General features: G+C 39.8%; 1 protein-coding gene across 4 annotated transcripts in view; it reads left to right on the forward strand.

Moving 5' to 3' along the window:
- The window catches only part of KCNIP4 (Kv channel interacting protein 4), a 968,730-nt gene that overhangs the window by 541,029 nt on the left and 406,939 nt on the right, over positions 1–20,762 (forward strand). Inside the window, exon 1 of one of the 4 annotated variants that reach the window (XM_005884864.2) lies at positions 4,009–4,230. The exons of the other annotated variants lie outside the window; for them this stretch is intronic. Coding sequence (XP_005884926.1) covers positions 4,131–4,230 — 100 coding nt within the window. The 5' untranslated portion in view covers positions 4,009–4,130. Of the gene's footprint in view, positions 1–4,008; positions 4,231–20,762 lie in introns of those variants that run through there. 4 annotated transcript variants of the gene reach the window in all.

The following is a 20,762-nucleotide window of genomic DNA, read 5'->3' on the forward strand; positions in this document are numbered from 1 at the left end:
TTCTTTTTAAAGTCTGAATAATATTCTAGTGTGTGTGTGTGTGTGTGTGTGTGTGTGTGTGTGTGTGTGTGTTTGTTTCTTCATTTACCCATCAACAGGTTGTTTCCTTACCTTTACTATTGTGAGTAATGATGTAATAAACATAAAAGGGCACATATCTCTTTGGAGTACTGATTTCATGTCCTTTTTGGATATATACCCAGAAGAGGATTTGCTGAATTATAAGGTAATTCTATTTAAAAATTTTTGAGGAAACTTCACACTATTTTCCATAATGGTGGCACTAATTTAGATTCTCACTGACAGTTCATAAAAGTTTCCTCTCATCTACATTCTCCCCAACATTTATCTTTTATCTTTTTTATTAAATTTTTTGGGATGACATTGGTTAATAAGATTAAGTAGGTTTCAAGTGTACAATTCTGTGATGTATGATCTTCATAATTGCATTGTGTGCCCACCACCCAAAGTCAAATCATCTTTTGTCATGTAGCAATTTTAATAGGTATGAGGTGATATCTCATTGTAATTTTGATTTACATTTCCCTGATGATTAATGATGTTGAACAACTTTTCATCTACATGTTGGCCCTTTTTCTGTCTTCTTGGAAAAAGTTTATTCATGACCTTTGACCATTTTTAAATCAAGTTACTTGATTTTGTGCTATGGACTTGTATGACTTCCTTATATATTTTGGATATTAACCTCTAATCAGATGTATAATCTGAAAATATTTTATCTCATTCTATAGACTGCAGTTTTATTTGTTGACTGTTTCCTTAGCTCAGCAGAAGCTTCTTAGTTTGATGTAGTCCAACTTGTTTATTTTTGCTTTGGTTGCTATGACATCAATTTTAAATGTGAATACGAAGGACCGATCATTGACTTTCATTTATGGGGCAAGTTCAAGGACTCCCTTAGAGTAGAAAAATGAAAAGAATCCCTTCTGGAGACCAGAGGTTGATGTGCATTTAAGCATTAATAATCTTGTGAGTGAGCGGGCAGGAAGATCCATGAATTTAATTAACTACTAGTTTGGAATTTTCTCATGTTGCAAAGTTACAGGGGTTAATGGATTAATTAGAATGTCACAGAGCAGTTTGGGAGGATCATTTTGGTCATAAACTTCATCCCTGGACTGATAAGCATTTATGGCAGTGTTTGGAGATTTAATTTCATTTAAGCTGTGTGGATTAATGGGAAGAAGAATGGGTTTTGAGTTGAACAGGTGTTTGATTCTTGATCCCATCACTCACTCACCAGCAGCAGGAACTTGAGGTTACTTGTTAAACTCTCTGAGGCTTAGTGTTTCCCTGTAAATCTTACCTAATTATACTGACTTTCAGAGAGGCCTAAAGGAAAAGCAATGTATGTAAAACATCTGGTATGTGGTAATTACTTAATTAACAGTGACTTGTTATCCAACAAGTGTGTATACCATAGATCTGCGAAGTATAATGTGCCCTCCATGGAGGCACGTGGGGAACATAAAAGAAAGGAAGCCATGCTTTCTGCCTTCTAGAATATAATCCTTAAGTGTGAATAATTGTACCCAAGTAGCTTTAACATAATGTATCATAAGAGAAAAAAATTACTATTTTAAAAAAGGAGAGATTTTTTCTCCAATTCTGCTTAGAGAAGTTTCATGAACACGTTTTAGAAACTTATGAGGCAGATATGGTGTGGAAATGCTTTTTCAAGTAGATACAGTGCTTTGAACAGTGCCTGGAGATGCACAAGCTAAGGAATGAGTTTGTCGAAAGGAAGCTGAGCTGTCAGATAGGGTGCATGGACAGAAGTAGGGCCGATGAGGCACAACCCTCAAGCTGACGTCAGATGATGGAGAAACTAGGATACTTGCTGAAAGGGACTTTGATTTTATTCAGTAGGGAAATAGGGAGCCATGAAAAGTTTTTGATTAAGGGAATGACAATATGAGAGCTGCATCTCAGAATAATTACTCTGGTAACTCTGTGTGGAATCAATACAGCCCAGAGAGACTTGTAAAAACACGAGAGCTAGACCTGGCTGGGTTGCTTAGTTGGTTGGAGCGTCGTCTCATATACCAAAAGGCTGTGGTTTGATTCCTGGTCAAGGCACATACCTATCTTGTTGGTTTAATCCCCTGTTGGGGCACATATGGAAGGCAAACAATGGAATTTTTTCTCTCACATCAGTGTTTCTCTCTCTCCCTTCAATCCCCTGGGGTACAAAGGCAAAAAATGGAATTTTTCTCTCACATCAGTGTTTCTCTCTCTCCCTCTCTTCCTTCCCCTCTTTAAAACATATCCTCAGGTGAAGAAAAAAAAAAGCTATTAGTGAGCACTCATTCTGTTCTGAAAGTATTACTCAATTACCTCAACAGTCCAATGAGCTAAGTGCTATTATCATGCCCCTTTTACCGATGAGGACATTAAGTCATGGAGATGTTGAGTAACTTTCCCAAGGTCAAACAGCTCATAAGAAGTCCTAGACCTGAATCCAGGCATCCTAGCTCTGGAGTCATACTCAGAAACATTACACTGCCCTACCTCAAAAGCCAAGCAGACATTAGGGATGCCTGCCTTGTAGCCTGCACTGCCTTTGCCTGGTCGTTCTCCCTCTTTCTTGGTCCTCAGTTTGCTCATCCATGAAATTAGACACTTGAATTGGCTTTCTGAGATGCTTTGTAAGACTTTTTTTTAAAATTCTGTATTTTAATGTGGGCCTGATCTATTTGGGCAGTAATGAGGGGGGGGTAGTGGTGGTGTGAATGATTGTGCAAGATAGAGACAGAAACTCCAAACAAAGTTTTGTTTTTGATTCTTTTTTTCCTTCAAAAATTTTCTCTGGCTCCAAATTTACTTAAATCAAACATTTTTTTTGAAAGCATAGGAGGTACACACTATAAAAAGAAAGTACATATTTTGGTGTATGGAATGGAAATGAACTAATGCCTAAGCTTCTAAGTTTTACAAATATTAAGAATCCTTATTAGTGTATTATACCTGTCCTTTGAAACTGTACGATAGTAACTCTTCAAACCAGAATATTAGTTCGCAATGACTGTGCCCTAGGATAAGGTAACTCGTTGAAAAGAAGAAGGTCAGTATGCACGACTCCCTTAAGCCTCATTTATGTCTCTCTCTGCTCACCTAGTGGGAACAAAATACACAGTTTGCTTTTCCTGACTAGTAACCAGTGTTTCTGAAGCAGCTGAATTCAAGCTGATACTCCGCCCCTCGGCGTTTTCAGGTTTATTCCAAGACCCATGCTCTGGTCCCTGTCTGCAGCAGGAGTCCAGCCTTGGTTAGTTTCCGTTTCCAAGGCAACTGAGCAGCTCAACAAAGCCACCAGCAGCACGGGCAGGGGCTCGCTGGACCGGGGGCCACCCAGCCATCACTGCCACACGTCCTGTTTCCTGGAGACCTTCTGGTGACCTCCGGGTCTTCGGGTGATCTGCGTGTTACTTCATGCGTGGCTGTCTCTCTTTGTAAGAGTGACAACCCCCAGCAAGCAAATAATTCCGACAGGCTGACTATCCGGCTGCTACTTCTGGCCTCTGCTACTGTAGACAGGATGAATGCATTTTCTCTCATTCACGCCTTTTCTCTCAGCCTCTCCATCTCATCACCTCTTTTCTCTCTCTCTCTCTCTCTCTCTCTCTCTCTCTCTCTCTCTCTCTCTCCCCCCCCTCTCTCTCCTCTCTCTCTCTCTCTCTCTCTCTCTCTCTCTCTGTCTCTCTCTCCAAGTGAAGACAAAATTCCAGGAGAAAAGTCCTCATCGGAAACCCGACCTTGCTGGGACCTTGATCTTGGACACGCCAGCCATCTTGAAACAAACCCGAGAGGCTAGCCCTAGCTGGTTTGGCTCCATGGATAGAGCATCGGCCTGCAGACTGAAGGGTCCTGAGTTCGATTCCGGTCAAGGGCACATGCCGGGGTTGCGGGCTCAGTCCCCAGTAGGGTGCTTTCATCTCTCCCCCCTCTCTCTCCCCTCTCTCTCTCTCTGCTCTCTCTCTGCTCTCCGGCTCTCCTCCTCCCCTATTCCTCTGGCAGTAGCCTCTTAATGTAGTTTAATGGCTTTACAAAGAAAGCCAGGCAGACAGGCACTTCTCACTGGCTGCTATCGGACCATGACCTAGCTGACCATGAACTTGGAAGGGCTTGAAATGATAGCAGTTCTGATCGTCATTGTGCTTTTTGTTAAATTATTGGAACAGTTTGGGCTGATTGAAGCAGGTTTAGAAGGTAAGGGAGTGCTTTTTAGTGACTTCTAAAAATTTTCTGTTTTGCAATAAAAATTTCTTAAGGCGCCTGAAAGGAAATCCGAGAAATGTAACTCCGGGAGGGACTAAAGAGAGGCAAGTTGTTCAATGTAGAAACGATGAATAAGATGAACTTTTTGTAAGTTTCAATGTTTTCACAGCAAAAGAATGTTAAAACTATAAGCAACACTTTAAATTGAAATGTTAGAACCAAAACTGAGGAAATGAAAGGTTTTTAACTGGTGTGTCTGCTTATATTGAGGGCATTTAATTCATACTGATGTTAGGTTATTTTATTTCCCCCCACTTTTTTTGTACCAGCACATTTTGCGTGGATATGCTGTGAGGTTCATCTGTTTGTTGCTATGCAAATGCATTCGTCAAATGGAAATGGATATACATTTATTATAATGTCTGTGGTTTCAGATTGGAGCTAAGAATGACAAGCTTTGTATAAGGTTGTCTTGAGACGTATTGATAATATTACTTCCGTTACATCCCCGTGGAGAGTTTATGGGGCAGAGTCCCCAACTCATGAGACTGACCTTAGCATAGAATCCAAATAGCAAATTGTTTTGTTTCCAGTGTTGCCGTTTATGTTTGTCACAGGCTCATTCTCTTATTCTCCTTAACAATCATCTTTTGCTTTAAAAACACACGATGTGTGCTTGCCTGTATCTGCTCCCGAATTAAAGGCTTCTTGGAAAATCAGAGTAAATTGAGATTCTTGCTTTGTGACTGCTCCGAACACACTCGGGAGTGCGTGTGCATACAGCCAGTGATTGTTTCTCTGAAGTTGTCAGAGCAATTTTTAAACGCACCCCTAGGTGATGTTTGGCGTGGTGATGCTTTGCTGTTCTTCCTGCTTTAAATGTGAAACTTGAGTAAAAATGCAAATGCATATGTTATAAATGTTTTACATCCACAACTAATGCAGCCCCGCAGAGGCGGACTGCCACATGGGGTATGAATAAGACTGCATTTACACATAGCAAACAGCAAATTATAGTAAGTGTGCCACTCCGATGTAGGTTACCAGGAACCTACCTCTGTAACTCACTGTGGGGAGGGGTGGTGGGAGGCAGGGCTGGTTAAAGTAGTGTTAACTTTGCAGAATGCTTTGGGTAGCCCTGTTAGATGAAAATATTTGTAGTTCTAAAAAGAGGGGAAAAATAAATTCTGGAAGTGGTGACTGCTCTTTAAAAATGTTATCTCATGCATTGTCATGACACCAGAAACTTGGTTTGGCGTCTCTGTTGATCCATGAGTGTCATTTTGCCTGGCAGATGGGAGTAGGACCTCCCGTGTCAATGCGCTGAGGTTTAATTTCTGAGACGACAGGTACATGGAGTCGAGTCAGTATCCCCAGCTACGTTGAGGGAGTTGATTTACCTAATTTCATGGCCGCCATGTGGTCATCCTTTAAACTCTTCTGTGAGGGCTTTTATTCTGGGTTTTGTGGTGAAACCTATTCTAGTATTGGTTTTGTTTCAGGAGCAAAAATATGTACTCTCCCAATGAGAGCGTGGGTTTCCCTCCTCTAAAGGCTACTAACCTTTATGATGTTTTCTTTTTTTTCTTTTTCTTATTACTTGTACTTCAAACTGTACTGATTTGTATGAACAGTTTCTATCTTGTGTTTTATAGTTTACCACATCAGCAATTTCCAGGCCAGTGTCATACTAATACTGCTATGGAGAGAATGCGTGTTCTCTCTTAGAAACTTCAACATCAATGCATAGCTGGTTTCCAGTGTTTTTAGAAAGTGTCTTTATAGGATGCAATGTTGATAATCAATTTAAGGAGAAATTATGTTTAATGTGTAAATGCTGACAGAGACAGAGAGCAAAGTGCTTTCCGTCTTGAAGTTTGTGTAAGACTCATTTCCAAAGTGAACGCTCCCGTCAGAAAACCTTCAAAACTAGATTAAAGTTGGCCACGTGCTTTGCTTACTGGGGATTCAAAGCAAAGGGACAGACAAAACTGTTGTAGTTCATTGTACATAGTTTGAATCTGTAAATGCGAATGCGCACAACTATAAGTTGTAGCCTGATTGTAATGAATGAAAAGGATAAACATTTCCTATCAAAATAGCAGCCTCATAGTTTTTCTGAAGCTTTCCTTAAAAACAAACTCTGATGCTCATTCTATTCAGATTTCTTTTCCCATAGATCTTCCCTTCCTCCCCCACCATCTTACATACCTAAGTTGGGGATAATAATTTCTTCCACCTTACTTATTTGTCTGCTCAAGTTTCCTAGTAAAGAAATTTGGTTATTAAGTAGGAAAATTTGGACCTAGATTAAAGCCCTATAAGAGTGGCTTTGAAATTTTTTTTCCTAAACAATTAAACACTTTGCATCTAAACTTAAAATTGTTTTTGCAGTGTAGTTATCATTCGAATATACAACACTATGTTTACAAAATGTAGTTATTATCTAAATATGTATAGAACAAATGCAGTTCAAAGTAAATTAATAGCTTTAAAGTCTGGAATTTTTGTTTGCTTATCTTTGAGTACTTTGAGCTCCCATGCTTTTTTTTGTTATTGTTGTGGTGGTGGTTATTAATCCTCACTCAAGGATATTTTTCCATTTATTTTTAGAGAGAGTGGAAGGGAAGGGGAAAAACAGAGAGAGAGAAACATTGATGTGAGAGAGACACGTTGATTGGTTGCCTCCTGCATGCACCCCCACCAGGGCCAGGGGTAAAGTTTGCAACCGAGGTATGTGCTCTTGGCCAGAATCGAACCCGGAACCCTTCAGTCTGTGAGCTAATGCTCAATCTACTGAGCCAAACCAGCTAGGTCTGAACCCCCATCTTTGCAGAAGACTGAGAAGGGGGTCCTGGATGTCCAGGTTCCTTTTGTTCTAGATTAGGTCTGATCTGCATAAACACATAATGCTACACACAGATCCATGGCATATATGTCTAAACAAAAAGTAGCAGAGTTAAACATGAGAAAATAAAAACAGTAGTAGGAGTACAGATTCTTACCCCCCTTCTGCCACTCTCTTACTTTCTAAGCTCAGTAAGCCACTGTACTTCTTTAGAGACTACAATGAGAAAACTGGACTTGATAATCTCCATGGAACTTTGCATTTAAAAAAAAAAAAGTCTAGGAAAAATCAGACAATGAAAGCTTGATGACTTATATAACACATACCCTTTCTTATGAAATAGGTATCAATGGCCTATTTTGGAGTTGATATGCAGTGCAGCTATTGGACTAATCTCTCCTCCTATCCCATTGTGGGATAATTCATCATATCTCAGAAAGATTTTCATTGTATTTCAAGAGAATAGAAAAATGTCCTTTCCTACAGCTCTAGGATTTGACATTTGGGGCTGCTATTTGAGGCATCGTTGTGCTATAGTTTGTCAAAACTTACATGGGGCTCCAATAACAGATAAACACATCATGTTATAGTTTAATAACATTTCAAAGTTCAGTTGTTTTGGGTTTTTGGTGGTTTGTTCTTTGGTTGTTTATTTTGTGTTTATTTTTGTTGTACTTTAGTTAAACTTCAATCTGTTTTCTTTTTAAGAAAAGTAATCTTAGCAGGTCAATATGAATGCAAATAACAGTTTGAACTTGAGCAAAGTTTTGAAGGTAATGTGTGATGCCCGTGCTTTGAATTCCCAGGCTCCTTCTGCCTAGTGAGGGGTGTAGGAAGCTTCAGAGTTATGCTGGCTTGGAATACTAAAACCTCGCAACAGTAAATTGCTGCTTTTCCAGCTATAAAAATGAAAGTGGTGTTTGGTTAACGCATTCCAGGGAAAAATTGAATGAAAATTTTAATAGCAAAGCTATTTCATTATTTCTATATGCAACACTGGGCTGTAAAAATATCTACTTTTCATCCAAGTATGGTTTAAATCATGCTGAAATAGTTACTGAATTAAGAAAGAACCATCCTTCTCCTTACTACTAATCGTGGTAAAAGGCAAAAATTTACAAAAGTACAATAATACCCATGACTTGAAAAAGAATCACTTTTATTGGCATTTGCTTTTGATAAAAAACACACGATGAAATCAACTGATAATCTAAGTCCTTTATACATTATGCATTACAATTACTTTGTATTTATTTAGCTCACTTTATTTAGAAGATATCTTATAATACTATAATGCAAGCTTCCTGGAGCATTCTAAACAAGGTATCATCCATATACACGGAGATGGATTTTGGAACCCAATTTCTTAATTCTCCTGTTCCATTGACATAAGTGTGGAAGTGTTGAGTCTGTAAATAAATTGGGCCAACTGGAAAACAGAACTGTGTCCATTACATTATGCTTATTTTCATTTATTTTATGAAATGTTTTTATTGACTTTACAGATGGAGGGAAAGGAAGAGGGAAAGAGAGAGAGAGAGAGAGAGAGAGAGAGAGAGAGAGAATGAAACATTAATGAATGAAAAACAGATCTGCTGCCTCCTGCACAACCCCTACTGGGGATTGAGCCTGCAACTGGGGCATGTGCCCTGACAGGAAATCTAACCTATGACCTCTCGGTGCATGGGGTGATATCAAGTCAACTGAGCCACACCAGTCAGGCCTATTCCATGATGTTTAATGAGGACCATGGGACTGGAGATGACTGGAAGGGAGCTGTTATATGATCTCAAAAAGCTTTACTGAAAATAATAAAGTAGACTCTCTTTTAATTCTCCCACAACCCTACTTCCCCAAATACAATGGATGTGAAAGCTGCTGTGTATTTGAACCATCTGAAAGTCTTTCTAAACTGTAATGCTTAAGAAATATAAAAATAATTATGGTGATATTAATAAGCATAAATGCTCATACTGACATACTAATGGTACTTAGAAAATGTATGTATATTAGCTTTTACATTATCTAGGAATGGAATAAAGAGAATATATGATTTGCATTTATTTAGTGTTTTCTATAGTTAACATTTCCTTTCTTTCAAGAACATTAATGCCTAAAACTGGACAAAGGGACTATTGAAAGAAGTGGATTTAGTATGTTCAGAGATTACACGCAGAGAATCCAGTTATTTTTGCTTAGATTCTCATTACAGCTTTGTCTCTTAATAATCATGTGATTTGGGGCTATACTTGGCCTTTATAATCCTTATTTTTAAATTCATAAAATGAAATAATAAGAAATAATATTAATGTCTTGCTTTATTGAAGATTACCCATATATGAGGTGTGTTAAGCACAGTATATTATTACACTGTCTATTAAAGTGTTAAATATAGTTCAGTATTAGTATTAGTATAGCAATATCTTATTTAACCTTCACTACGGTTCTCTGGAGTAGGTACTATCATTCTGAGTTTAGAGATGAGAAAACTTAGACCTATGCAGGCTAAGTAACTTGGCTCACAGCTACTCAACCAGTAAGTCATAGAGCTGAAATTCAAACTCAGGCCATCAGACTCTGTATTCTCTACTGTAACTTTAATTGTCTATACCTTACAGCACAGTGGCTGTAGAAAATAATTTGGTAAAGGGGAGAAAGTTTTAGGTCAATTTTCCATTAACTCTTTCTACAATCCTTTCTGGACACATCCTATATGCGAAACACTCTCAATCACTGACATCCTATATAATAAAAGGCTAATATGCAAATCGACCAAACCTCTGAATGACCAGTTGCTATGACACGCACTGACCACCAGGGGGCAGACGTTCACCGCAGGAGCTGCCCCCTGGTGGTCAGTGCACTCAGCCAGAAGCTGGGCTCACCAGCGGGCTCACTGAGGGAGAGCACAGAGGTGGTGGCAGGAGCCTTCTCCACCTCCAAGGCAGTGCTAAGGAGACAAATCAAGTATAGTCTTTAGTTGAGCTCTGGGGTAAAAACTGAGAAGAAAGTAGACTCAGACTGAACCCAGTTTGTATCTGGTTTGCTTCTGGATGACAGGTAGACGTGCTAGAAATAGATGGGACAGAGAAGGGCTGGTGATTTTGGAGAAAATAGAAAAATCTACATAAGATGCTACCGTGTAAAGATGAGACACTGAATCCAGGAAGGACCTTAATTGTGAAAGGGTCTGAGATTCATGGGATGATTAATTACAGCGTGGATGAACAAAGGTAATACAATGATCAATATTAGAATAGGATTGTGGAGTAAGAGTATCCAGCCTTGATTTAAAGCATAACAGAAGCCTCAATGGGATTTTAGGCTTAATCAGGATGGTCATCACCAGAAAATACTTTCTCCAGTCTTTTTAGGGGTATAAAGCAAGAAAGGACACAGAGCACAAGAAAGAGAGGAGAACTTACCTTAGTTGAGAATCTACTATAGGGCCAATGGGGTAAAAGGGGTGTTGCATGTGCCATGCCCTGGAATGATCGTATCAGCTATGCACGACTAGAGGTGTTACTTCCATTTTATAGATGATAAACGGGAGGTTCAGAGAGATTAATAACTTGCTCAAGATCACAAGCAGACATAAGTGAAGGACTCTGGAGTAGTTCTAGTACCTTCATAGTGGCACTGATCCAAATGGTATTCAGAAGATAAGTATTCAAAATTAGGATAAAGTGTACACAGTAGAGAAAAGCCTTGTCTAATATAAACATTTCCTACAGACTATCTCTATAAAAATATACGTTGTTGTGTTTTGGTGTTTTTTTTTAACTTGACTGTTGTGTTTTACTTCTAGTTATGTGTAGAGGTGGTCTACATAAAAATACAGCTATGATAATGAGTCCCCAAAAAATGAGGAAGGAGAAAAAAGAAAAAGATACATCTATAATTAACATAATTAGATTTCTGATTTATCAAGTCTTTGTAGAATAGAACATCCTTTAGACATTACCAGCCCCCAATTGACCATTTTACAGAGAAGTAAACTGAGCCCCAGAGAGATGAAATGACTTTGTTTTTGACAGAACTCTTCTCTGCAGAAGAAAAAAAATCTGATGAAATATACTCAGAAAATAAACTTCAAACATAATCTAAGTTCCACAAAACATGTTTAGCTTTCCTTAGTTATTCTGCTAGTGGACCAGTCACTCTAAACTCTAAGGATTCTAAGACTTGGGTGATGGTAAGTTTTATGCTTTCTGGCTTAGCTTTATCTTTAGAGACAGGTGCTATTACAAAGATTACTTGTGCATAAATTGTGGTGTTTTCCATCTCAATGACTTGTCTGAATAAGTTAGTAATAGAGAGACATTACTACCTGACAGCCATTCAGTAGCCCAGTGGAGGAATTTCTGGAAAACCCAGGTTCAGTACCCAATAAATGCATAAATAAATCACAAGGGCAGCTATTCTAAGTGCTCATAACTCTGATTATTAAAAGCAAGAAGGCAAGTCTCTCACGAACCTCACCACTTGCACCATTTCACAGAGGCCTAACCTGATGCCTCTGCTTGAAAGTCACCCCAAGTCTGTCAGAGGCAATTCTTTGAAAAGCGTTTGCACAGGTCAGGAGGCTCATCATCAAGATGAACCGTGCTACTAAATCAATACCAATAGTGTGTTTCCATTTTCTTACAAAGACCATAGACTATAGATGCTGAGAACACAGACTCTGAAACCATAATAATTACATTTAATAATAATTAAATGCCAGCTCTACTATATATTAGCTATATGACCTTGGGTAACATGAGTTAGCATTTGTCTAGGATATAACAAATGCTTTGTATATTTTGCCATTATGTCCAAGCACCATCATCTTTTTTTCCAAAGAAAGGAGGCCACCACTCAATATCTGAAACCAAAAGCTGAATTCTTTGCCTGCTAAGCAAGTGAGAGCAGTACTTGTAGAATGTACTGTTCTAGTATGTATAGGGGCTTCCCGAAGTGTGCTTACTATTCATGGAAAGTTGTCATTGTTTGATTGGGTTGGGTTTAAAATAGGTTCTGATGTTACCTGTTACTATAATCAAAGAACAATCATTCATTTACTTTCTTGCAACTATAGAGCAGGGACTTTTTTTATTTTCATGATGAACAATATTTAAGACTAGAGGCCTGGTGCACAAAAATTTGTGCACTTGGGGGGGTCCCTCAGCCCGGCCTATGCCCTCTTGCAGTCTGGGACCCCTCGGAGATGTCCACCTGCTGCCTTAGGCCCACTCCCTGGGGGATCGGGCCCAAGCGGGCATTCAGACATCCCTCTGGCAGCCCAGGAGCCCTTGGGGGATGTCCACTTACCAGCAGGGAGCAGACCTAAGCTGCAGTCGGACATCCTTAGCCTGCTAAGCAAGTGAGAGCAGTACTTGTAGAATGTACTGTTCTGGTGTGTATAGGGGCTTCCCGAAGTGTGCTTGCTATTCATGGAAAGTTGTCATTGTTTGATTGGGTTGGGTTTAAAATAGGTTCTGGTGTTACCTGTTACTATAATCAAAGAACAATCATTTATTTCCTTTCTTGCAACTATAGAGCAGGGACTTTTTTATTTTCATGATGAACAATATTTAAGATTATTTATTGAGCAACTCTCATGTGCCAGCCACTGTTCTAGACACTGGGGAGGCAGCCATAAGCAGAGAAGAAACTTCTGTTCTTGCAGATTGATCTGCTAAATTTGGGGATACAGCTATAAATGCTACAAAAAGTGTACAGGAGACAGAATAGTTATAGTAGAATTAATTCATGCATTCATTTGGTAATTATGTGTACTTCTAGTGTGCTCCACACATTGTTCTTTGCACAATAATGAGCACAACTCAAGTCCATGCAGAATGTATACTATTGGGGAAGATAAAAAGATAAACAAAGGAGTATTCAATCTGATATCTAATAGAGACAAGCATAAATTCTAGTAAGGAGGCAGAAACGGGAGTGTTGTTTATAAATGGATGGTAAGAAAAGACCTGTCTGAAGAACTGATGTTTCTGCCAGTAGTTGAAAGAAATGAATGTGGAAAACAGGAAAGTCTGGAACAAGAGTCTTCCAGGCAAAGGGACAACCAGCACAAGAGCTTTGGGCACGAAGTGTGTTTCTTGTGTCCAAGTTACACCGGAAGGCCAGTGGACCTACCGCAGTGAGCATAGTTGAAAGAAATGAATGTGAAAAACAGGAAAGTCTGGAACAAGAGTCTTCCAGACATAGGGACAACCAAGAACAAGAGCTTTGGGCACGAAGTGTGTTTCTTGTGTCCAAGTTACACCGGAAGGCCAGTGGACCTACCGCAGTGAGCTAGTGAGGGTAGTGGAGGAGCAGTGGAGGTTGGCAAGGTCACAGCATGCAGGGCCATTGCAAAGAATGGGTTTTATTCTTTGTTTATGGTTTCAATGGGAAGCCATTGAAAAATTAAGATAGGAAGTCTCTATAAGTCCTTAATTTCAACTTTTTTTATAGGCCATGATAATCAGTTTTCACATGGTATCTGCCTACCTACCACAATCTTGTCATGAGGTCTACTTCTAGACATTTCTTTGTTATGCCCAGGACAACTCCCAGGATATTGATTCATTGTCTTTTTTTCTCCCATTTTATTTTATTTTTAAACTTTATTGTTGAAAGTATTACATATGCCCCCTTTTTTTCTGCATTGACTCCTTCTAGCTTGCCCCCACCCCCGGCCTTCACCACACTGTTGTCTGTGTCCATGGGTTATGCATAGGTACATACAAGTTCTTGGGTTAATTTCTTCCCACCTACCTGCCTTCCCTCTGAGATTCAACAATCTGTTCCATGCTTCTATGTCTCTGAATCTGTTTTGTCAGACCTCTGTTGCCTGGAAAAACTACCTGTAATTCTCATGCCCAATCTTGAGCATATGTTCAGGATAATACATTCATTTCTCTTTGTTAAGCTAGATTTGCCTTTGCACCTGTCCTATAGGGTGAACAAGTCTAGTCTTCATCTTCTTACCAGGATGCTTCAAGATCCTGTCATTGCATCTGTAGGACCAATTTAAATTGTCCTTATTGGGTCGGCATTTTAAAAAAACAAATAATATTCTTTGAACACCTGCCATAGGGAGAGTATGATGACAGTGGAGACAAAAGGCAAATTTCACGAAAAAGAAAGTCACATTGTTTTCCTTTGAGTAACTTCTCCTTCCCCACATATTAGCTTCAAAGATAAATATTCAAATTGGATATATTCCAAATTGAGATGAGAATAATACTTTATAGTCAAGATATTTATACTAACACATTTTTTGGAAGTAGCAAGAATCATAGAGACTGTAGTCTAACTCCCTCATTTTATGAGTAAATTGAGGCCGAGGGAGGTTAATTGACTTATTAGATGTGACAAAACTAAGTGGTAGCATTAGATACATAATGATTACATCATCTATGGTAGAGTGATAAATCCTAGGCGAGGTGCTAATAATTTTACATATTTATGGTATCCCAAATAAAACCGTGTAAGAATAATCTTATTAGCCATAATTACAGGAATTCTGGCTCTGTATTTAGTTAAGGATATATTATGAACCTTTTCCCCTCACATTGCTATTTTCTAGTTTTATTGGTTTACTAGAGGCCCAATGCATGAAGATTCATGCAAGGATAGGCCTGCCTTCCCCTGGCTGCCGTCACCGGCTTCCCTCCATCACCCGGAATCCGGGCCTTCACTCTGGCTGGAGCCACCTTCACTCTGGCCCTGCTGCCCTCCTGTAGCTCCCTCCACCCCTCGCCCCTGCCCCCCCCCATAGCAGGCGTCCCATCCTGCCCCGGCCGCTTGGTGCCTGTGTACACGCTGCCCAGAGGCCCTGAGTGGCTGGGGCAGGGCTATACACCTGCTTTGTCGCTGTGGCAACGACACAAGCAGCCCAGCCACACCATCTTTGTCATGTCAATTTGCATATTCCCTCCTTATTGGCTGTGGGTGCCGCCATCTTTTGTTGTGGAGTGACAGTCAATTTGTATATTCCATCTTTATTAGATAGGATGCCCAGGAAAGTGGAGGGTGGGGGGTTCCTGGTGTGCAAGCAGACACAAAGCTCCTGAGGAAACTGTGTGCTGTGCCAAAGTGTGATCCACAGTGGTGAAGACACAGGGTCAAATCCAAATGCCTGCTGCTCAGGCATTCAGGCAGCCACTAAATGAATGAATATAGTAAGATGGTCCCAGAGAGGGTGAGCAAGAAGATGGCATCAGATGCCGAAAATACCAATAATACCTGAATGAGCACTCTGTTGAGCATATCATATGCCAGGTACTTTATGTGCATTATTCATGTTGACAATAATTTTTATATACTGGTTATGTAATCGAAGATTTAACAAATGAGAAAGTACATTCTCTGAAAGTTTCAATCACTTGCATAAGATCATACACCTAGGAGTTGTCTAACTGGATTCAATTTCATCCTGTCAGCTTAGAGATTATGAGTCCTCAGCCTTCACGACATCATGTACCTGTCTCTCAGGAAGACTAGGTCAAGGTCAGAGACAGAATTACATTGAAGTAAATTAAGCTTAAGCTACAGAGTCCCTCAAGTCTGTGGGCTCCTTTCTATCCCTAGTCTAAATAAATAGTAACTTCCATACCAAACTTTGTATATGTGATATTTCTTACTCTTTTCTTAGAGACTCTTCCTCTCTAAATTATGTAAGATTCAGGCCCCACAAAACTAAGATTTGTCTCTGTTGAGAACCTAAAACATCTTGCCTTCTTTGTCATGATTAAAGTTCATGGCTGGAGATATGGAAAGCAACATCCATCCTCCAAGCAGGAAACTGGATATGAAGTTCCCAGTTGGGGTTCCCTTTGTCTCTCTGCCTAGCTCCATGGCTACCTAGACTTCATGAATGACACAGTGAGGCTGAGATGATTTGGGCACATGATGTTTCCAGTTCTTACTGACTGTAGAAGGAATGCGGTCCTGTTCCCCAAAGAACTGACTCAGGAACTAGTTGAGTTTGGACCTGCAGTAAGCTCCCAGGGAATTATGGCCAGCTGAGTGGAGGGAGCATGGACTTGCACATCAGACAGATGTGGATTTAAATTCTAGCTCTTTCACTTATTAATCTCTATGAGCCTCAGTTTCATCATACATAACTTAGTCATTGTTGTGATGACTAGAGGTGAATGTGCTCTATAAATGTGACCATTAATTGTTATATACAATGTAAAAGTCAGGTAGGACAAAAAGGGCAAATGTATTTATTTATCATTTGTTTCATTTATGATCATCTAGCTATATGCTACATATTTGGAATACTGCCCTAGAAATCTTTGTGTTTGTACTGTTCTCTTCTTCATTTAGGACAGAGAAACCCGTTTGTATTCATAAGTATTCATTGATTTGTTCATTCACTCATTCATTCATCCTATATTTAGCAAGCTCCTATGGGATGGTGTTCTAGGGGATTGGGCTATAACAGGGACAAAAACACTGAGGTCCCTGCTTTTGTAGAGGAGTTGGCCTTGCTTGTAGCATAGACTCTCCTTCCCTGTATTATATGCTAGGGAAGGGAGAGAATATGAACATAGATGGTGGTACATCCATAATGGGAAGTTGAGAGACACTTTGTCTGATCGCTTTCTTCTCCTATTAATATGAAGTGGGGTGAGGTGAAAAGCATTTGTGGGTAGAGAGTAATGGATGTTTTAAGGAGAGAGAAAGTATAGTGTGGTCTTTTCAGAGCCTGTAGAAGTGAATTTACAGAACAAATGTGAGAAGATTGCCGGGCAGCGCTTAGTACCCATTTGAGATGTGTGGTCATAATTTTAAAAGGGGACTCTCTCTGACTCAGACAAAGTGAGCACTTTCTTGAGTACATTACTGTAAGATCATTTTTCCAGACATAGTAAAACAGGAGGGCAGAACTGGGTACCAATGGGAGAATAGAGAAAAAAGCAGGAAATTAGAGGGAATGTGTTTACTACAGCATCCAAATATGCAATGATAGTGGCTCTGACTGGAGGCTCAACTACAGAACACTTGAAATTGAACCAGCTGGGAACTGTGGCCTCCAATTGCATGACAAGGCAGAGGCCAGTGATTGAACATTTCACTTCTGTGTTGTGTGGCCATAATGCTGTACTATAAATCAAACTAACTAGTAAAAATGCTTAGGGAGGGATCCAACCAAGTGTTTACGAATACTAGTTTGTAGTTTCACCATAAATATTATTTTGTGGTGACAGTACTTGAGAAAATACTCTCAGGCTGCTCTTTCAAACAACAGAAAAATTCTCTAAAGTTGTGTTGCGCTGTGCCTTCATAAATAGAGTCAACCTCAAATACACAGAGAGGAACTTTCGGCTTACATTTTGAATTTCAAAAATAGAGCCTTACTCATGATATATTTTTAATGACAACTCATTTGTACTTTTCTCATGTCCTCAGCTTTTAGAAACTAGTTTCTTACTAGCTTTTAGAAAGTTCAATAATATCTAGTAGTCACAGATCCAATGTCCTGCCTTCAAAAATGTGTTTACAATGGTTATCAAAATCAGTGAGGTATGTAATCTTGTATGTTCATATACACATACACACTTGTGCACAAATATATGTTTGTGTAAGAATTACTAGACTCATGGGTGTGTACACCTGCACACAGCACACACGCACACACATTTCAAGATCATAAGCCATGAAGTTTTCAGTTAATAAGATATAAGCCATTGAAGAACCCAATTCTTGATTCTTTTGCACCATGACCTATGAAGCTTCCTTGGGAGATGCATTTGCATTTAATCATATGTCCAAGTACAAAAAAGAAGAGGGGCATAGACAATGAGCACTGGAGAGAGAATGCAGTGTGACTCTGGTTTTGAAATGGAACAAAAAAGTCCTAATTGCAATCTCTAACTAGCTGTGTGTTCTTAGGCAAGTTATTTAACCTTCCGGATCCTCTGCTGGATCTTGCCACAGACTAATGTCAGAAAAGAATCACACTTATCAGAATCCCAGTGCTTAGAATAATAGTTCTGGTCCCTTGTAAGTGCCCAGGTAAGTGGTCTGATCTCTGCCAGGTTCTTGCTCACCAGGTCCTGAGCCTCCTTGAGTTTGGAAAGGCTGTCTCCTGCGGTTTTCTGGCTGCCTCCTCTGGGTCCCAACCAGATACCCTGGCTAAGCTCAAGTCCCTCCCTCACCTGATCACTGTCATCTCCCTTGGCCATGCCTCAATTCTGAATTCATTCAGTTTGGACAAGAGCCCTATAGATAAATTGCATGTTGATAAATTACCCCCACTTACCTAACATATGTCACATGAGACCGGCAAGTATCACTGTGCTGAAAAAAAAATGTTCAGAATATATTTCTCAAGTTAAAAGAACACATTTCAAAACTGTATGCAGAATAGTGATCCCATTCAAAAAATACACACGAGGTAGGAGGGGAGGGAATGAACACTGGAATTTTTCATTTCTTTTCTAACTTGTCCATTTTGGCATGTGTTTATGTAACTTTTTTAAAAAATATATATTTTATTGATTTTTTACAGAGAGGAAGGGAGAGGGACAGAGAGCTAGAAACATCGATGAGAGAGAAGCATCGACCAGCTGCCTCCTGCACATCCCCCAGTGGGGGTGTGCCCGCAACCAAGGCACATGCCCTTGACCGGAATCGAACCTGGGACCCTTCAGTCCCCAGGCTGACGCTCTGTCCAGTGAGCCAAACTAGCCAGGCTATGTAACTTTTTAGAGGGTACTTTTAAAAGGAAAAGGATATCAATATGGAATACACATTATTTTTTTTCTAATTGAAAAAACTCAATGATCATTAGAATGTGGTCATTTATTAATTTAAAAGGAAAAACTTGTTATTGCTTTTAGATTGAGAGAAACATCAATTTACTGTTCCACCTATTTTATGCATTCACTGGTTGCTTCTTGTATGTGTCCCCACCAGGGATCAAACCCACAACCTTGGAGCATAGGATAGATACTCTAACCAACTGAACTACCCAGCCAGGACTGAAAAGCTTTATTTGCTTAGAAAAAAATACTTAAAATCGACCCATTCTCTGTTTGCTTTTATCTTTAAAACTAAGATAATTCAGAAGAAACACCTTGGAACTAAGTACAGGTTTTTATACCTTGAAGACATTTTTCAACTTCAAGTCAGCTTCTGCAATGGCTGATAAATGAGCTGTCTCTATCACTATTCCTATGACAAGGAAGTTATTAAAGACTCAGGATATTGATATTTGCTTAAGAGCCTCACTTACCTAAAAGAGGAGCTCATTTTCTGCATGCTTTCGGAGGGACTGTAGTTTTATGACTCTTAGGAAAAACCCATTTCACTCCTTGGATGTGCTTTGCTTCTCTTCCTCTGAAAGGGAAATGGAGCTGGGTGTGTGGTATGTGAGAAAGGCAGAGGGGAGGAGAGTGCTGGGGGAAGTTTGCTTTCTTTGCAATTCTCAGCTTTCCTCACTTCTGAGCTTCAGTCATTTTCTTTCTAGAACAGCAGCTTGCTGCATCCACTGGGCACCATTCATGCGAGAGCCTAGGTAAGAATTATTTATATGGGAAACCGATGAAAGGGAATGGAGTGATAGGATGAAGCTTCAGGAAGTATGAAGGCATTTAAGACCAAGGCAAAGAGTCCATTAAATGGCTCTCTAGCAAGGAATTCTAAGTATCGCTCTTACTTTTTTTTTTTCTCCTTTTAAAAGTACTTTATAAAATTTGGCTATAGGGATGATCCTATAAGTTTCCTTTATTTCTTCCTAGATTGTTTTTTTCTTTTTCTTGAATAATGAATGTGGAAAAAACTAGGTTGACCTTGATTCAAATAAATGGAATTTGGGGGAGGGAAAATCCCTAGGTTGAGACTGTAGACTGTGATCTGGGAAACCAAGTAAGATATAATCTACACTTTGCCAGGATTCAGTTCTCAAAACAATTCGCCCCGAATGCTCACATCATGGAAAGAACGCAGCCTTGCATTCATCCAGACTCAGTCACCATCCAAGGATGTGGTCTTGGTTTTCCTTTTCCGACCGTGGGTATGAGACCCACATTGCAGAATTCTCGTGAAGAAGAATGAGCTAATACATGTACCACGTCAAGTGCAGCAGCCAGCTGAGAGGAGGCTCTCAACCAATACTTGTTACGCATTGTGCTATGACAGGGGGCCTCACAGTGCCAAGAGCACACACGCTGGAGTCTGGCGGTCTGGCTTTGAACCCCCGCCTGGGCGATTGCCTCCTTTGTAGTATTGGACGAACTGCTTATCCATCCGGTGCCTCAGTGTCCTCATTGGTAAAAGGAAGATAGTCATGGCATTGATCCTAGGGTTTTGAGGATGAGTTAAGAAAAGAAAGCACCTGTTGTGCCTGGCCCAAGGTCAGATCTCTGTAAACATTTCTTCTTACTTTTTAAAATAATTGTCACATCTTTTTCAAAATCTAGTCTAAGTGATTAGTCTATTTTTTCTTTTTCTTTAAAAAAAATGCATGTTTCCTTCCCGGGCATGGTGGCTCAGTGGTTGAGTATTGACCTGTGAACCAGGAGGTCATGGTTCGATTCCCAGTCAGGGCACATGACCGGGTTGTGGGCTAGATTCCCAATCAGGGGCAGGCAGGAGGCAGCCAATCAATGATTCTCTCTCATCATTGATGTCTCTCTCTCTCTCTCTCTCTCTCTCTCTCTCTCTCTCT

This window comes from Myotis brandtii, unplaced genomic scaffold, assembly GCF_000412655.1.
Source record: "Myotis brandtii unplaced genomic scaffold, ASM41265v1 scaffold869, whole genome shotgun sequence".
Lineage (NCBI taxonomy): Eukaryota > Metazoa > Chordata > Mammalia > Chiroptera > Vespertilionidae > Myotis > Myotis brandtii.